At 37.5% G+C, this 20,192-nt stretch overlaps 1 protein-coding gene across 1 annotated transcript; it reads right to left on the minus strand.

Annotated features, from left to right (window-relative positions):
• Positions 1-18,861: 18,861 nt before the first annotated feature.
• On the minus strand, positions 18,862-19,860 carry LOC139849107 (uncharacterized). Its single transcript, XM_071838780.1, has 2 exons — positions 19,727-19,860; positions 18,862-19,344 (listed from the first exon to the last, which is right to left on the minus strand). The coding sequence occupies exons 1-2, from the start codon at positions 19,739-19,741 to the stop codon at positions 18,862-18,864; spliced, it is 498 nt and encodes a 165-aa protein (XP_071694881.1). The 5' UTR covers positions 19,742-19,860.
• Positions 19,861-20,192: the final 332 nt, after the last annotated feature.

Here is a 20,192-nt window from a genome sequence, read left to right on the forward strand (position 1 = left end):
TCGTGAGCCGAATGTCAACCTAATGACATTAAGAATAGTTTAGATGTTTTGCTCGAGTTTAAGTTAAGTTTAAGTATGTATGTACTTAAGTGTAGTTCGTTTTCTAAGTTTCTATTCTTAGTAAGTTTCCACTTTTAGTAGCTTTCCATTTTTAGAAAGTTTCCATATTTAGAAAGTTGCCATGTCTAGAAAGTTTTCTACTTTTAGTAAGTTTCCTCTTTTAGTAAGTTTCCATGTTTAGATAGTTTCCACGTTTAGAAAGTTTCCATTTATAGTAAGTTAGTGTTGAACACTAGTGAGTTGTCCTTAATAAGTCTACCACCTATTAAGTGTGAAGATAACCAAGTGTATGATTACTATAGTCGAGTTGATATTATGGACCATACCTAAACATCTATGCCACCGCCGAGTCACTAGAATGACCAATTGTTACCGGTTAGCCCATGATTTCTTGACCAAAATCTATGTTTGGCATTCGTAATCCATAAGCATCCCATAGTGGTACCAAGGATCACCCTAGGCCTTAAGCAACGTCAATGTTCAAGAAATTTCACGCTATCGTGAATGACTATGGAAATCGTGTGTTATACTATAAGTCATATATTATAAGTATTAATAATAGCGTAAGTGTTAAGTAGTAGTATAAGTGTATAAGTGTTAAGTAGTATTAGTAATATAGTATAAGTAGTATTAGGGTTTTAGTTAATTAAAGTAGTATTTAATATTAGGGTTTAGTAATAAATAAATGATTAGGGTTTTAATTAATGTATTAGGGTTTTATTAAATTAGGGTTTAATAAATTAGGGTTTAATAAATTAAGGTTTTAATATTTAATATGTATATATATATATATATATATATATATATATATATATATATATATATATATATATATATCATGTATATGTATGTATATATATGTATATACATATATATGTATATATTATTTTGTTTTCATTATATATATATATATATATATATATATATATATATATATATATATATATATATATATATATATATATATATATATATATATATATATATATATATGTGGTACATGTATATATATTTCATTTCCTTTTTTAAACACTAACAAAATCTCTAACTAATCTTTAGGGTTTTTAAGATCAAACAAAACCTCCTCTCTCTCTCTTTTTTTAAAAGTCGATACACATATGTATATATATATATATATATATATATATATATATATATATATATATATATATATATATATATATATATATATATATATATATATATATATCGATTAGCATATGTATATATATATTGTTTTAGGTTAGTTTACTTGTATTTGAATCAAGAGTATAAATCAAGAACACGAATTATGTAATGAATGAATTAAAAAGATAATATTTAGGGTTATACCTTTATTGATGATGATGATGAATAATAGCAAGAAAAAGATGAAGTTAACTTGAAGATGAAGATCAAAACACTTGAATATCGAAGAACACACTTGAGGATCTTGATGAACACGAAGAACGCGATGAAGATCCCTTGAAGATTACTTGAAGATTGCTTGAAGACGATGGTAGTGTGGTGGTGGCTATAATTGCTGAAATCAAGAAGAGAGAGGGAGAGAGATTTAGGGTTTTTGTGTGATGAATGAGATGAGAAAAACCTAAACCCTTGCACCTCCTTTTATATTTGAGCTAGGAAGGATCTAGAATTAGGGTTTAGTTAGGTTTTCTTAGAGAATAAGTTAGCTTTTAGGGAGGAGGTGATTTGGGCCGAATTTGGGAGGGTATAATGGACATTTTACCCCTTCAATTTTTGGCTAGGGTTTAGGGGAAGGAGGTGGAACATTTTTGTTTAAGTCCTTGATCGTTTGGTTGTTTAAAATGGCTCCTTAATTGTTCCAAATTAGTTATTTAAACACCTTAAGTTTTGAGTTATTACTTTTTGTACACCACGCTTGTAAAATCATTTTAATTACATCTTTTATTAGTTGTCATTTGTTGCATAAAATTATTTAGTGCGTTTTATAACTTTTTTAAAGTTGACAGTTAAGGATCAAAGTTAACTCATTAAGTTTTAATTATTCGTTTGGGCAAAATAAATGATGAAAGGATATATAAATGTTGGAAATTTGAGGGTCGTTATACAAACTCTCATTTTACCTTAAGAAATATTTTCGGAGTTTCTTTTCTAATAGCCTAAGCGGTTTGCCTTTTATTATAAGGGCGAAAGATAAGGTGAGTTATCTATGTTATGACTGAAACTATCTCTGCAAGCATGCGAGGAGGTTACATGACATAGGCTAACTTTCACGGGTCACTCAAATCACACAAGTGTTTAGGGTTCCCTATAGATCTAAGAAATGAATTCACTCATAGCCAGTCATGCTGCACCCATCGTCATAGGCTTGATAAAGACTCAAATCCTTTCTACTGCTGTGAGAACGGTAGTAATCTTAGCTTCTAGGTCATTTGTCAATGATGGACAAGAATTTTTGGAGTGGTGGTGAAGTTGTTTTTGAGGGATGAGAAAAAGGGTGATATAGTCCTTATGCAGACTTCTATTCGGATAAATAGAAAAAGGGTGAACATTTGTTTTTTTTAGAGATTTCATCTTGAGAAACCTTTTGTCGGTAAACTTTTTCAAGACATTTGCTACGATACTTGAGAGGTTTATAACATTAGGTTTTCGGAAGGAATCTCATTTTCTGGATTTTCGTGTGATAGTAAAAATGATGTGATTGTGGTGGTGAAGTGAAGTAGTGGAGGTGCGAAAGGCGTATTTTTGACAAATGGCTAGCTCTTCTGATTATAACCGAATCACGTTTGGCTGCTTTGGAAATGTAGATTTAAAGCAAGTTCTGATTCTGAGCATAGAAATCGGCACTCTCAACAAAAAATAGTGAAGTATTAAAGATGAATGCTGGTCTTATTTGGGTGCCTCACCATAATCAATATAGGACGATAATGCCTTAGTCATACAATGCTCTATTAAAGATTTGGTTCAACCTAACAAGATTTTCACTCTACTTAAGCCTTACTTTTATTTACAAACGTTTCAAGTTTTCAAAAATACTTTTTCGGAAAGGCTTTCTCTTGTTAAAAATTTTGAAACTTGGCTTAAGAACTTGGGATCTTCGTAATGGATTATTTTAATACAGCATAAAAATATAATACCAACATTCCACACTTAGACGAACATTGTCCTCAATGTTCCTAGTGTATCCCACACTTAGGAGTTTTAGTTGAAGATTTGGGAATATTTGTCTAGTGTTTAATTGGGTTGGGATCCTACACTTAGTGATAAGCTAGGATGTAGCATAATTTAAATTTTAAGCTAGTAGCAGGAAGAAAGAAGTACCCCTAGCAGATGTTGCTTGTGACGATACTGGCTGGTTTTCAATCCTTGCGTCCTTTATTGATTGGCTCATTTGTCATCTTTTATTCTTCTACTCTACTTTATTGCACGGGTTGCCTCCCGAGAAGCGCTTTTGTTTAGGGTCGTTGGCTCGACCGTAGTGACGCCTTAGAAAGCAAACATTCCTAGCTGATGGTTATAATCTTGTCTTCTCGAGGGAATGTGAGTCTTAGTGGGTAAATCTTGAGAAAGTGTCGGACCAAAAGTGGTAGAAGATCCGGTACTTCTCTTGAAGATCTTCTGAAAGATAAGTAGTGCGAAGTTTCGGCTCGTGATTAATCTTGAAGTTCGATGAGAATATGATCCACGGCTCTACTGGTTAACCCATGAATGTCAATCATAGAGGCAGTGCTGGTGGTGATTATCTCTCTGATGGGATGCTCATTTTGGAGGTCTTCAAACAATGTTAGAAACTGTATCTTTAGTATCTCGAAATCTTCGGAATGGTGATCTCCACAGTAAGAGTCTGCAGCTTTGCATAGATTAGTTAAAAGACGAAGCTGAAAAGAAGTGAACAACAATCCTGACCCGAGCATCAATGTCACCCTCTTTGAGTATATCTCCCAACATCCAGCTTTAAATGTGAAACTTGGATCTGTGGATTCGTGGAAGATACGTGATATCTGCTTCGTAATGTAGGTTGCGATGTTGACTCGATCTGGTTCAAGATGAGAGAACGGATTGTTGCGCCTTATTTCCTCTGTAACTGCGTCTCGTAACTCTTTGATAATCAGATCAGTATGATGATCAATTGTTACGTAATTCACTAGCCTGTCTGGTGTGCTTTCGAAATTATCTCTTTTTTCAAGAGAGCGAAAAAGCTGTGAATATCCTCGATCATTTGCAAATCAGAGTGATAAGTCGGGCGTCCGGTGGAAAGATCTATGTGCTTCCGAATGAGAGTCAGTAGTGCTCATTGGTTTGCTGAGAACAAAAGTGCAGATCCTGCTAAGGTGTTATAAACCTTAGAGTAAATGATCTTCTGATCTCGACAGAATCTTGTCTCCAAAATAGTGCGAACCACTGAATTGTGCTCTCGTTGCCTTTCTTCTTGGTAGATATGATCGTGAAGAGTGTTAACAAAGTCTTGAATGCGTTCTTCTAGGAGTTCAACATCATTGTTTTCTCTTTGGAGATATAGGTTGTATTCTTCTCGGATAGCTATAATTCATTCCATTAAGCGTAGCGTGAAATCAATTGTTGATTTACGGATGGCTTCGAGAATATCTTCAAATTCATCGGTATCATTGATGAAGGTTATCATGTCTGCGTGTGTAGATATGACCGGAATCCGATCTGAAGAAGAGTTCGGCTCCCCTAGATCTAGTTCAGTTGGAGAATGTGATTTATCTAGAATGTCTTCATGTTGCTCTTCCTCTTCATCATCGGTATAATGTTCTTCTGGGGATTCATCTGATGAACGGGTTTCTTCAGTATTTTGATTCTCCACTTTGATACTTGCAGGGTCAATTTCTATATCTTTAACCTCAACCTTGTCAGTCTTCTTCTTGAAATGAATGATTAAACCGTGATCTTCCGTCCAAGCCTCATTAATTATTCATGACGCTTAATGCTTAGAGAGGGTATTATCACAGTTTCTTTTACGTCTTCTATTTCATCTTCATCTTCATATTCCTCCTCTTCCTCTATTTCTTCGCTGGGATCTTCTTCTTCCATTTCTGGGTCGTCTACAGACTGTGATTCGACACCCATCTCGATATCATTGGCTGGTGGTGAAGACTCGTCATCAGAAGTGATCCGTCTGGTGGAAATAACAAACATCTCTGCCTATCCAGAAGAATCGGTGGGTCGGTCAATTTTGAAGGTAACACTCTCCCCATGTGATCGCAAGATCAAGGTTTGATTGTACACATCAATGACAGTCCTAGCCGTATACATCAAAGGTCTTCCTAACACTACTGGTGTGTGTAGGTCTTCCTTAATGTCCATTACTACGAAATCCGTAGGATACAATAATTTGTCAACCTTCACCAAGACGTTCTCAACTATGCTCTTAGGATATCGAATTGTGTGATCGGCAAGCTGGATTGTCATTTTAGTTGGTGACAAGTCTCCTAACTCTAATCTCTTATAGATAGAGTAAGCGATTAGGTTGATACTTGCTCCTAAATCTGCTAGCACATGAATGGTTCCAGATTGGTAGATCGAACACGGGAAAATGAATCGGGCCCGTATCTCCTAGTTTTGGAGGTAGAGACTTTCTGAGAATTGCTGAGCTTTCTTCATTCAGTGGAATTTTGTTAAAATATGGTATCCTCTCCTTTGTAGAAAGAAGCCTTCGGATGTATCTCTTCTGGTTGGGAACTTTGGACATGGTGTCCAGGAATCTTCCATCAAGCTTGAAGGAACCAAGCTTGGATGGTTCCTCCTGTAGCCTTCCAGGATAGGGTACACGAACTGGAGTTGCAGGGGTCAGCTTTTGAGTATATGTCGATTTGTTCTTGAGCCTAGCTGACCTTCTCCGTGGTTCTTCCTCTGGGATTACGGAATCCATTTTCTTAGCTTCCTCTATGTGGGGATTTTGGATAGTATTACTGGGTAACCTTCCCTGTGGTCGGGTTTCAAGGCGTTGTGATAACTGTCCGAGCTGCGTCTCCAGGCTTTTGAGTAGAGCCAATTGATTTCTCATTAGTATCTCCGTCTGATCTTCTCTGGCTACAGTTCTCTGATTTAGCTGTTGTTGTCTTTTAATGAACTGAGTCAACTGATCATCAGCTCCGAGAGTGAGGTTAGTTACTTTCGTAATCTGGGTGGTAGGGGAATTTTCCTTGACTGGTGGACCAGTGAGTGGAAGTGGTTGATTGTAGGACAATTGAGATTGTTGGGCTGGATAAGGTGGGTAGCGATAGCGAAAAGGCTGGTTGCTTCGTTGAAATTGATTAACCATAGGTTGTTGATTGAATCCGGAATTTGGTAGATGAGCTGGGTATTGAATGTAACAGACCGAACCGTCAGGGTTTTCGTACTCAACTTGATATTCTTCCGTGGGTTGCGGGTTGGTACAATTAACACAAGCCTGAGCTTAGTTGACCTGCTGCGGCTGCGTCTTCAATTCTCCGAGTTGTTTAGCGAGAGATTCCATCTTATTCGTGAGGGATTTGATGGCCTCCGTTTGATTGTTAAGTGCAGAGAGTGGACAGATGATGAAGTTGTTTCACCACTGTTCCAGTCATGATGATGCATTGTCATATTCTCGAGAAATTCCCATGCGTCTGCGGTTTGGTTCATCAGATTTCCTTGAGCTGCTGCATCGATCGTCGTCCTATGATTTACCGTAAGACCATTGTAGAAGGTACATATTTGAGCTGACCGTTCTAGCTGATGATTAGGGCACTTCTTCAGCAGGGTTTTGAATCGCTCCCATGCAGTGTAAAGAGATTCATCATAACTTTGTTTGAAGTTAATGATGTCATTCTTTAGTTTGGTTTGTTTAGAAGGAGGGAAATATTGAGTTAGGAATTTAGTAGCCATCTCCGTACATGACGTGATGGAATCTTTTTCCAGTCCTTCGAACCATGTTTGAGCATGATGAGTGAGAGAATAGGGAAACAACTATAGTCGGACTATATCTTGTCCTATCCCTGGCTGTTTGTAGGAGTTCGAAAGAGATATGAATTTATCAAGGTGTCAATTAGGATCGTCATTCGGTAAACCATGAAACTGATAGCTATTTTGGATGAGCTGGATGATGTAATGTTTTAACTCGAACGAGTGTCCTTGAATCTCTGGAAATCTGATTGGTCCTCGTCGACCTTCAATCGAGGGTTTGGTATTTTCTGCTAAAGTAATGCGTAACGCCATTTGATTTCTGATTTGTGCTTCCTTACGTGCTTTAGAGATTATTGCGTCTGGATCAGGTACGAATAACAACGTCCCTGGTCTAGATCGGGTTTGGGTCATACACTGGGTATGCCTTTTTGTTTTTAATTTTAAGTAGATAAACTAAACTTCTAAGGTAATCTAAGGTAATTCTAATGTAATCTAGGGTAATCTAAGATAATCTAATTTAGTCTAATATAAGCTAACCATCCTAAGGTTGAATATGTTTTTGGTTCTGGCTACTGATTCCCTGGTATTTCGATAACAGAGCTCCGTACAAACTATTCAACAAACGAAGTGGCCAGGCCTACTACGGAGAGGCAGGATCCTTTTGGTCCCAATATAATTGGAGACTGATTGGAAAATTCAACAACCAAGTCAGTGTATAATTGTCTTTCTTAGACACCATTAAATGCTTGTAAATAAGTTTGATAGAGATCAGTATTGTCTGATACCAGTTCCCCGGCAGCGGTGCCAAAAACTAGCTTCCCTCTTGATATAGCTGAAACGGACGGTTTTATTTGTGCGCTGTCGTTAGGTCGCAACAAGTCAGAATCAACCACCAAGAGGGGGGTACTGTTTTAAATTTATATTTAGCGGGGCCTAAATCGTATTACTCCTTATTGAAGTATGACCTAGAGTCGTATTTTTAAGATATCAGTAGAATCGAACCTATATTAAAGCTTAAGATAGTTATGAAGGAGTAGTGGTTACCTAATTTTGGGCTTTTCTAGTTTATAAGACATATAAAGTAAATGCGATAAAATTCGTAATTCAGATAAGGTTAAAGCAAGTGCATACTATGATTTCATCAGTTGTTCTGCCGAGATTATGGAATGCTGGCTCATGAATAGGTAGAGACCTTGTATTCATTACACTGGTCCTAAACGCTCCTGTCGTAAGACATGTCACTGGGTAATGCGATAGGCTTGAAGATTCTGAATAGACAGCAACGTCCTTTACCCCCAACGCCTGTGCAGTCTGACTATAGGCATACACGTTCAGACGGCTCATCCAATTGAGCGACTCGGTTGGGTGACGTATTAACATTCCACAAAGGTCTAAACTTTCTTAAGCATAATAGAATACAGGGTTTACCATATCCGAGAGACATGATATGTTTCAATGCTTTCGTTAATGATTGGTTTTAAAAGATAGTTAGGTCCTTAAAAAGAGTTCAAACTTAAAGAATACCATGGCCAAGTTAGGAGGACTTCCATGAACACGTTGGGTTATCCTAATAGTCCAATCCTTTTTGTGTCTAAACAAACAGTTCATTAATTAACTAAGAATCCCTCAAGTGGGGTGCAATGCTTAAGACCGCGTTATGGTGCAGTGTACTAGTCAACACTGACCGGGTTCCATGGCCTTACTTAGCAGAGGTACAACTTACAACAACCTATGTGCTTCAGCATGCACGTACGAAGTTTATATGCTTGGTGACTACACTAGCATGGCCTAGGAACGACAATTTACTAAGGGTCTAGTCAGATATTTCACTATGAAAGAGTGCTCAGTCGGAATCCAAAGCTTGATAGACTTACTACAACTGGTGTGCCTCAGTGGATCTTACGTTGTATCCGATAGACTTTTCTTACCAAGGGGTGACACAGATAGTGTACTCTGAATCGGGGTTCGCGACTTCCCAATAACATAGCCAATAACTACGTTCTATTAGTTGTAAAAGTATTTTGAGTTTAAAGCATAATCGGAAAGCATTTCAACAACATACACAAACCATAACATTATTTCGGCATTATAACTGCTTACATCATAGCATACACTAAAGATAACTACTCGCTAATCATGGCAACAACATCACAGAACATAATGATAGAAGACATTATATAAAGATAATGGATAGAAGTACCAGTAGATTAAACGAGTTCCGAATACAAAAGTGACAACTTCAAACTCCAGACCGCTCCTAATACAATCTTCGGCATTCTTCTCCGGGTACTAGGTTTCCCGCACGGAGTCGAAGACCTTGAAAGTATGACTAATATTGTACAAGAGAGAGAAAGAAGTGAATTGAAGTGTGTGTTGGAATGAATGACAAAGACCCTTTAAATAAGCAAGAAATTTGCCTGCAAACGGATGGCAGGCCGTTTGTAGGGGCCGTTTGCCAGACCAAGCCGTTTGCAGGGGCCGTTTAACTTGGGCGTGTGGCAGGCCATTTGTGAGCCAGGCTGGCCATTTGGCAACCCGTTTGACAAGCCTTTTGGCTTGCTGATTCCGTGGATCGTAACTTGATTTCTTGTCTTTCACCGTTTTCGCTCTAGAATCTTCGTTTTAGCTCCGATTCTCTTGATTCTTTTTGTACAGTCTTCGTAACTACTTGTTCTTCAATTATAACTGATGAAGTAGGTATTTTGCCGATAAATTTCGAATTTTTCTTGTTATTGGGCCTTAATACCGGGGTGAAAACGTGACTTTTTAGCTGATATCAATGCAGCTTTTAAGCATATAATTCGTCGTAATCTTGAAGCATACATTGATGACTTACTTATTAAGAGTAACACTGAAGAAAAAATGCTTGCTGACATCTTCGAAACTTTTGCGTCACTGCGCACAATCAACATGAAGCTTAATCCGTAGAAATGTAGCTTTGGGGAGGAAAAAGGTAAGTTATTGGGTCACGTCGTCACAACACGTGGTATAAAATCAACTCTTAAGAAGATAGAAGCTATCGATAACCTACCTTCACCTAAGTTGAAGAAGGACGTACATAGTTTGATGGGGAAGCTCGCGGATATCATGCGCTTCTTGTCCAAAGTTGCAGAAAGACAGCTACCATTCTTCAACACACTGAAAAATTGTTTAAACAAAAAAGATTTTGTGTGGACAACAGACACGGAGCAGGGATTGTGTAACAATATGTATATGTATAAACAACTCCAAGATGGTGCACCTACTGATCTTTTAAGTCAAGACAAGTACCGTAAACAGCAACGCGTTCTCAAAAATAGGTACACAGAAACAAAGGACTGCACTGGAAGACAAACAACTAGCAAGCAATCATCCAAATATATGCAAAATTCAAACTGGAAAAATAGAGCCTGTTTGGCATGCCAATCTGGATATTTAGTGGCAAACTGGCGACCACGTTAGGCAAACTTATGACCCAGTTGGCCAAACTAGTGACCCAATTGGCTAAATTAGCGACCCCGTTGGCCAAACTGGCAACCCATTTAGCCCAGCAGGTGACCTAGAGCCATTTGGTCTTGCAAAATGGCAATTCAGAGCACAACTAATGACCCAAGATCAAGCAATCTTGCGATTTACTGGCAGTTTGAATAATTAATTCGGCGAATTTTAAAAACAAACTGACGACTCAAGCGAACCATTTTAATGATGCAGTCACCAAACTGTGACTTGGAGGGTACCAGAATGGCGAACAATGCCAAACTGACGACTCATATGGCATATAAATTGAAGGGTACTTTTGTTCCTTTCATTCATTCAGAAAATTTTCATTCCCAAAGAAATCACTCTCATAACACTTTCTCTCAAACTTAGGCTTGTTTCTCAAGAATTAGTGTTGGTTTTATAGCCTTAAGTAGTGCTCTATACTTCTTAAGTTGGGTTGAAGCTCTGTCTTATGTTATATTTGTCTATCAATAGACGTATAAGTGAATCACTCTAACACCATGGATTCAAAGGTCATCTCGGTCATTGTAATTCAAACTATTGCTATACTCATCATTACTACATAAATTTATCTTTAATTTTATATAATTTTTATATGTGTTTTTATAATAGTTATACTATAACGTTATCGTTTTTTGATTAGTTATATCCTGGTAATATTCAAGGTGAAAACCAGTGAATATTATCATATTTATTAAATAATAAAATCTATACACGTTTTAGTGGATTGGTAATTGAAAACCTTAAAAAAATATTTCGGGAACTACTTAACACACACATATATATATATATATATATATATATATATATATATATATATATATATATATATATATATATATATATATATATATATATATATATATATATATATATATATATATACATATGTGTGTGTGTGTGTGTGTGTGTGTCTGTGTGTGTGTGTGTGTGTTTGTGTGTGTGTGACCTTTATTCGATTAATATCTTGTTAAGAAATACCCTTTCAATCTGTTTGTGTGGTTAACGGTTTATTTATACGCGTTAAAAATTTACTTTTTAAACTCGTTAATTATCTTTGTTAACATCTCTAGTGAGATTGAAGTAATTATACGTGACAATAATCACGGAATTGCATGGCCAGTTATTGGTAAAACAAGATGATTGAAAAAGAGCATTTTTGGTTGTCGTTAATATTACCACTCATGACATCTGACATTGCACTCGATTAAGTTCCAATGTCTAACATGAAATTTTCTATAATCGTTAAAAATATTGAACTAATCCATATATTATCCTAAAGAATTTATTAAAATCTTGTCGTTAAGAAAAATAGTAATATTAGATAGGCCGCCGTCTTATTTGTATAGCCTAGTAGAAGACCATAAGTATTCTCTGTTGGAGGGTGCGGTGGTGGGGACAAATAAGGTACCCCACAGTCAGAATCACCTTTGACCTAAGTTGCCAGTGACATCCATAATTGGAACCAGACCAATTAATGAGAGCCTTAGTGTTTACAACAAGTTTTAGTAAACAACTTATGTTTATATCCTCTTTAGACTAACAGAACAATTATTATTACGACATCTATAAACGTTTGATAGATTACACCTATACCTATATATATATATATATATATATATATATATATATATATATATATATATATATATATATATATATATATATATATATATATATATATATATATAAGCCACTAGATGGGAAAGAGCCCGCTAGGCTCAAAGCGATGACCCACTTCTCATTCGATTTGTGGGAATTTTCTGACCTATAAACCGTCCCTAACTAATGATCAGCTCATGTTTGAGGCCAAACCAATCTCTGGTACTTGGTAAAGATTTGTGATTTCCGGGTGATGACAAGTAACTCGTGAAGGTCTATAGTCAACTACGGCTATTGAGCGTCGTCCTGGGCCATTGCACGGAAAACTATAACCGAAATCCTTTTTATCTGGCATTAACTTGGAACCACGTGCATCTAACGGACCAAATCAGGGTGTCAAATAATAGATTCTATGCCTTATACTGCCAGAAGACCAATAAGACTGACCAGAAAGAAGAGCTGGAAATTGCATGTGCCGGGATTGATTTCCTACTTCCAGCTGAATGAGGGCCACACAGCCGTCAACCCTGCTGGAAGTGCTTTCTAGATGCAATCTCCTGGTCTTTCGCTCGCTATTCGAATGTCTGGACTAGTAGAAATGTTCCAAATTAGCTTTAGAGATTGAGAAAGTGTAAAAAGTATAGAGTGATCTGGTTTGCGTGGCTTTCGGGTTATGTCTACTAGAATAACAACCCGTAGTCTAGTTGAAACCCTCTTTTACAAGATTACAGACTAAAATGACTCGACAGGAATGGGGGATCAGGGGTCCTTCCACCTCAGTAGGAGTGGTTCGAGGGGCTTCCGGAGCTTGGCCTCTTTATTCGGATCCGGGGTCTCCAGAATCGCGACCTATACAACCTACCCCCCTAGAATCAGCAGGGGGATTATGAAGCTCTTGTTCGCGAGAACTTGGAGCAAGTTCCGAGTCCTGACCATAAGCTTGAGATTATGAACAGGGAACTGGAAGAATTCGTTGTGTTGGAAGTAAAGGGCAGGTTACGTTGCCCGAAGGGCTATCTGATCCGATCAACTGCGTAAGCCGTAGCGTGCTAGCGCGCGAGTTCGGATGCTGGAATCAAAAAATGATCTTTCGTGAGAGATTGATTGCTCACACATAATTAGGTTAGGCAGGCTTGGGGAGGTGATCTGAATCGCTATCGATATATATATATATATATATATATATATATATATATATATATATATATATATATATATATTTATTTATATATATATATTATAAAAACATAAAATCATCTCAAAAAAATATAAGTAGTATTAAATTATATTATATTAAAACACTAAAAAACAAACCATCAATATATTTTTGGATGATAAAACAGAAGCAATGCTTATAAAAATATAACAAAAACTTAGTCAAGTTTACATTTTGGTTACCGATGTGTAAAATCAGGTGATAAATTATTAATGAAAATAACGATTAAAAGACTAATACACAACTAGACAAGTGTACCTAATCGTATAGTAGTATAGAAATTTGATAAATCTAGAGATCATCCATAGGACAGTATCAAATGCAAATAAAGATTGTATCTAAGGGTGATTGCTACTTAAAGAATTAAAAATAAAGCAAGTAAAATATTTTTGATTGGTTTTCGTTTAACGGTCAGCAAATCAAGAGACACTGATAATTAAAAGACAATGTTTTTAGCTTTTTAATCTTATGAAAAATAAACAAAAGAAAGAAAATAAGATAGGTTGTAATTCTAGATAAAACAAGAATACTCATCTAAATCTTTTACCCTAAGTGTCGGATGTTTTGAAGTTAAAACCTGATTAAATGACTAAGCATGCAATTTACCCAAACGGTCCACCAAGAGTTCTCTTGCGCAAACACTCAAACTTAATCACACGTTGCAGGGTTCCCTGTCACCTAAGACCATTTTGTTTGTATCCAAGTAATTTAACTAGATTAGAGATTCAAATAACAGTCTTGCAAGCGTTCGCTACGCACAACTCAAGCATATATCGTCTAACCTTTGGGTTCAATGTAACGTCCCCAAATTCGTTTACCAAAAACGAAGCACATTTTTTTTTATATAAGTTAGGTCCCATTAATACTTAACATTTTCAACTCCGTTTTAATCAAAAACATAATATCATTACGACACGTTTAACAATTTATAACGACCCTTGGTACACAAATGACACATTACAAAAGCATTTGTAATAATAAACCAATCATACAAATTTCGGGTTAACACTCGACAACCCAACCCGATAACAAGAGCATAATCCCGGGGACTACCAGATCCCCAATCCACGTCCAATAATTCAAAAGCTAATCCTCCAAGCTTAAGCAATGTCTATCAACCCTAGTATAGCAACTAGGTAACTCCGCATCAACAATACCTATAAAAAGGTAAACAACGAGAGGGGTAAGCATAAAGCTTAGTGAGTGCAATAGTTATACATATATAATATACCTACTTGCAATCACCTACACACATACTGCATACATGCTAGCAATATAATTAGCAACCATCTTAAGTATAAAGCTAATAACCTCCAATACCGCAAGCTAGCATAATCAATAGCATATACTCAAATAATATAATATGCTACACTACAGCACATACACAAACCATATGGTTAACCATAAACGCTATGGTGCTACCGGCTCGTGGTTCACACCATACGTAATGCTATAACACTATCGGCTCTTTGGTTCATGCCACTACGTACTTGAGTCATACTCCTTTATAGTGCTACCGGCTCGTGGTTCACACTTTGGCGCTACCGGCTCGTGGTTCACACCTCATTTTATAGTGCTACCGGCTCGTGGTTCACACTTCATTTTATAGTGCTACCGGCTCGTGGTTCACACTTCATTTTATAGTGCTACCGGCTCGTGGTTCACACTTGATGCTACCGGCTCGTGGTTCACATCATGATTTTATAGTGCTACCGACTCATGGTTCACACTTTGATGCTACCGGCTCGTGGTTTACATCATGACACTCGTCACATACATGTTATGGTACTACCGGCTCGTTGGTTCATACCATAACATTCACAAATAAATACACTATATACATACATGCATAATTATTCCACTCACCTCGAAACGCCCACACAAATCATGTATGTAAATTGCCTCCAAACGCAACCGAGCAAACCTTTTACCTATATTACACATATTGATATATAAACAATCAACATAAATTCTCTACAAGAGAATTCGACTCCAACACCCTTAACCAAGTGTTTCTACTTACCTTCACAAACCGCCCATTTAGACACCTAAAGTGGACTTCACCAATTACCACTTTGGGTGGTAATTTCGACCCATTAAAATTTAGGGTCAATCACCAAAATACCCATTTTTTTGGCCTTTTCTGAGCTGGAACCCCCTTTTTTTTTTTTTTGAGAATTTGCCCGCGCAAGGCGCAAGTATCTTTAGACCTTGCGACCTTGCGGCTTGTGCCTTTGCGTGTAAACGCAAGGCGCAAGGATAAGGGCTTGCGTCCTTGCGTCCTTGCGCCTTGCGCCTTATCAGAATGGATTTTTCCTGATTTCTGGATAAGATTTTTTTGGATTCTTTGTACCTTTACGGATAAGATTATGTACCTGTCTATTTAATGAGGCTAGAACTCCAGATTAATAATTTTATTTTACTTCATTTTCAAAAAGATCAAGTCATTAGAGCATCGTTAAGGTACCAACTTTTATCTATTTTTTCACTAATTTGTGTCTTAATGAGCTGTAGTAATGATGAAGCATTTGTTGTTCATGTATGTTGTGGAGGTAATTTTGAATTTGTTAACAACATACCTATGTATCTGCCTCTTGACTGTTTTAGAACCAGATTAAAACTACCACTTGCTCCACAAAAACCAATAAATCGAAGAGTATTGTTAAGGAAAATTCTCAAAAAAATTGAATTGCCACCTAATGCACCTGTTTCGCTAAGATATATTGATAATAATCATATTTTTGATATTACTGATGATCATGAAGATTTTTTTGAATTTTTAAAACACGCTGTCACAAACGAGCCTATTGATATTTATGTTGTCGACAAAGTTAGAATGCTTCAACCCGGACAAAATTCACAAACACACCAGCCCCAACAAAATCCACAAACACACCATCTCCAACAAAACCTCTGGATTCTCGAGTCTCAACCAAACAAACAAACTCACCATCTGCAAAAAGAACAGGATGAAATACACAATTCCGAACCAAACCTCGAAACACACTATTCGGAAGAAAAACAGGCTGAAATACCACCTCCAAACACAGAAGAATTTGACTTCTTCAACCATGGCGCCGAGAACGTGTGTAAAATAAAAAAAATAGAGAACCCATTTATACCTGTTGTTGGGTCTAGTGAATCGGATGAAGCAAGTGACGAGGAAGATGAAGATGAAGAAGATGAAGAAAAACAAGATGTATTCTGGAATATGCCAACTCTACACAGTCAGCAAGATGAAGAAAACCCAGAATTTATGACCCCAATTCCAACCACATATCAGGTATCTGATTTGGTCAAAGTTCGTCAAACGTTTTCGAACAAGGAAGAATTCCTAAACCAGCTATTTACAAAATGCCTTGAAGAAAACTTTCAAATAAAGCCTGTAAAGTCAGACAAATCTCGGTACACCGCTAAATGTATGTTGCCAAATTGTGAGTGGAAATGTAGTGCATACAAAATAAGACACACTGAAAACTTTATGGTTAAAAAGTTGCATGACGTACACACTTGCTCACGCACACAAATTATGGGAAACAATAAACATGCTACTAAAAAGGTGTTGGGTAGTATTCTTATGGATTCGTTCAAGGCTGCTAATCGAGAGTATAAACCAAAAGATATACGTGATGATGTAGCTAATCGGTTTAGAGTGAGTGTATCATACAATCAAGCATGGAGGGCCAAGTGTCAAGCAATAGAGATGTTACGTGGCAGTAGTGATGACTCCTTTAGAATGCTTCCCATTTACCTTCATAACCTTAAGATCCACAACCCGGGGACCATCACCAATTTGGTTACCGATAAAGAAAATAAATTTGTGATGTGTTACATGTCCATTGGAGTAGTTGTAAGTAAATATATTTTAGCAAAAACCACCTTTTAATATGTACACCATACGCAAAGGCGCAAGGGTCACCTTGCGCCAACTAATACGCAATGACGCAATAAAAACCTTGCGCCTTGCGTATGGTGTATGAGGTCTTTATTAATAATATTTGATTTACTGTGAAAATTTCATGCAGATTCGATCATTTGTGCAACATGTCCGCCCGATAATCATCGTCGATGCTGCACATTTAAAGGGTGGGTACCTGGGTACTAATTTAGTTGCTGTTGCGATGGATGGCAATAATGGAATTTTGCCATTGGCTTATGGAATTGGTGAAGGCGAGACAAACAGTGTTTGGTCATGGTTTTTTGGTAACCTAAGAGATCATTTAATGAGTTATGGTATGGTTGATCGTATGTCAGAGATTACTTTTATTTCTGATCGTGCTGCTTCAATAGCACACGGCATTGCAAACGTGTTTCCGGAAGCGTTTCACGCTCATTGTGCACGTCATTTATTCATGAACATCAAAACTAAATCCAACAAGATGAAATTCTTCGAATGGCACTTTTGGAAAATGGTTAAGGCGTACCGTGCGTCGGATTTTCATGATCATCTAGATGTATTTCGAAGGAGATTGAAAGCGTCTTATAAAGTTCTATGTGAGGATGGTATCAATAGATGGTCCAGAAGTCAATCTACTCATATTAGGTATTCATACCTTACAAGAAACAGTGTAGAGTCTATAAACTCTCTATCAAGACATGCTCGTAAACTACCCGTTTGCATGTTGTTCGAATTTTTTCGTTGTTCAATACAGGATTGGTATTTCAAACATCGCAACAAATCAGTTAGTCTTACTTCACCGGTTACTCCATATGTTGAACGTAAGCTAGCTAAGAGGACGGACAAATCAAGAAGATGGCGAGCATTTCCATCGACAAATGATCTAATAGAGGTACATGATGGACGAAAAAATGGGTTGGTTAATCTACAAGATAGAACTTGTTCATGTGGTTAATGGCAATTATCAGGCATACCCTGCGGTCATGTGATTGCATCAGCACGACACTTCGGAGTGGAGGATATTAGTTGTTATGTATCACATTGGTTCAGCACTCAAACATACATAAATACGTATTCCGAACACATTCTTCCTCTCCCCCATCGGTCTGAATGGTCGGATCCGGTTCCCGGGATTTTGCAACTTGTACACCCCCCAGTTCTAAAGAAAAGACAACCTGGACGTCCTAAAGGTAAAAAACGCATTCCTTCAAAAGGTGAAGAAACTTCAAAAAAAGTAAGAACTTGTAGTCGTTGCAAAGAACCAGGTCATTCTCTATCAACATGCCCAGCTGCTTATGACCGAACAGGTGAATCAACTTCTCAACGGGCAAGAAACACAACCTCGAAGGCGAAAGAGACAGTCGAACCATCTCAAGCTTATCAATCTCAGTTTTATCCAACGTACAATTTAGGTAGTAATTAGTTCCTAGAATACGTTTATTTTCAGGAACAAATTAAGGTGTGATGTCTTCCATTGTTGTAATATTTTTTAATTAGTATTTTATGATGTGGTTTCGTGTGTTACTTCATATGTTATAATATTGAATGCACAAGCTAGTGTTACAAGAATAATAAAAATTTTGTGGCGCAAGGTCGCAAGATGAACCTTGCGTATGTTTCAAAAATAGGCGCAAGGACGCAAGAAGAACCTTGCGCCTGCTTAATAAAAAGGCGCAAAGACGCAAGAATCACCTTGCGCCTGCTTCTAAATACGAGGCGCAAGGCCGCAAGAAGGACCTTGCGTCTACGGCTATTACACAACATCATCATCACTAACCACAAAATCAGCACCATCATATAAAAGCTTTTGGATATCGGTAATTGTAATGTTTGAATTAACTTTACGATTTGGGAAACAACGTCGTCTAATCGGTGGTGTTTCTACATCATAACTTCTGGGAATGTAATGTGCCATGTCCGTGCGACGACTAAACTTAAACCCCGTGATGAGACAAAATTCCCGCCTACTAAATCTAATTTTGAAATTCGGACGGAAACTAAACCATATTTCCTCATCATCAGCAGGGTACTTTTCATCTATTCCTATCGGTCGCTCACTCTTTCTTTGGAGCATTGCATGTACAAGGCCCGGATCATTGCCGGTGTAAGAAAGATCTAGCCAAGGACCAAAACAAGTTCCCCTAAAAATTTTTTGTTGATTCTCAGTCATTGATGCCTTTAGTTGAGGTATAACATTAAGCATATTCTTCATCGTCAACTTCGCCTCAACATATCCCTGAAACAGACAGTTTTTCAGAAGAAAAATACAGGCGCAAGGACGCAAGTCGCACCTTGCGTCTCGTGTATCACACAGGCGCAAGGACGCAAGACGTGCCTTGCGCCAGCTACTAGGGACAAAACGAAAGGACGCAAGACTTTCCTTGCGCCTATACCAGATTCTAGTTTTAAGCCCTAAAACAATCGTGTTCCAGTTTTTATAAAATGTTAGCTTCCAAATACTGTAACTTTAACAAATCTAGCAACACTATAAGTGAGTTTTGCATCACCAAGCTCGTTGAAGCATTTCATCGAACACTTGGTGTGCAACAAAAATTATATATCATTTTCGACATAGAAATGGAGTAATCGAACGGAGATAGTTGAAAGGAAACACTTACCTGTTCTTGTGACATATTGATCACGTTTTTTGTCGGTTTTTTTTCTCTTCCTTTTTCTCAATCGTGGTGGTGATGGTGATGCTAATGGAGGCGGTGATGGTAATGGTGGTGAGATGTACTGATGGCGGTGGTGCTGGCGATGGTGGTAGTGGTGGTGGTGATGTGGTGAGTCTCAGAAGAAAGGTCGCAAGGGTAGACGGGTCGCAAGGGGGTCGCAAGTGCAAGGTTCTTTGTAATCGCCGTCGGTCGCAAAGTGGTCGCAAGAGCTGAGTGTCGGGGTGTGTGTGTGTATGTGGTGTCTGATTTCTATATTTGACCTAATTTTTTAACACAAGGACGCAAGGCGCAAGGACGCAAGGCGCAAGGACGCAAGGCGCAAGGACGCAAGTCGCAAGGTCGCAAGGTCTCTTGCGCCTTGCACGGGCATTTTGTCAAGGTTTTTTTTTTTTTTGGGTACCAGCTCAGA

Source organism: Rutidosis leptorrhynchoides, chromosome 5 (genome assembly GCF_046630445.1).
Source record: "Rutidosis leptorrhynchoides isolate AG116_Rl617_1_P2 chromosome 5, CSIRO_AGI_Rlap_v1, whole genome shotgun sequence".
Classification (NCBI taxonomy): domain Eukaryota; kingdom Viridiplantae; phylum Streptophyta; class Magnoliopsida; order Asterales; family Asteraceae; genus Rutidosis; species Rutidosis leptorrhynchoides.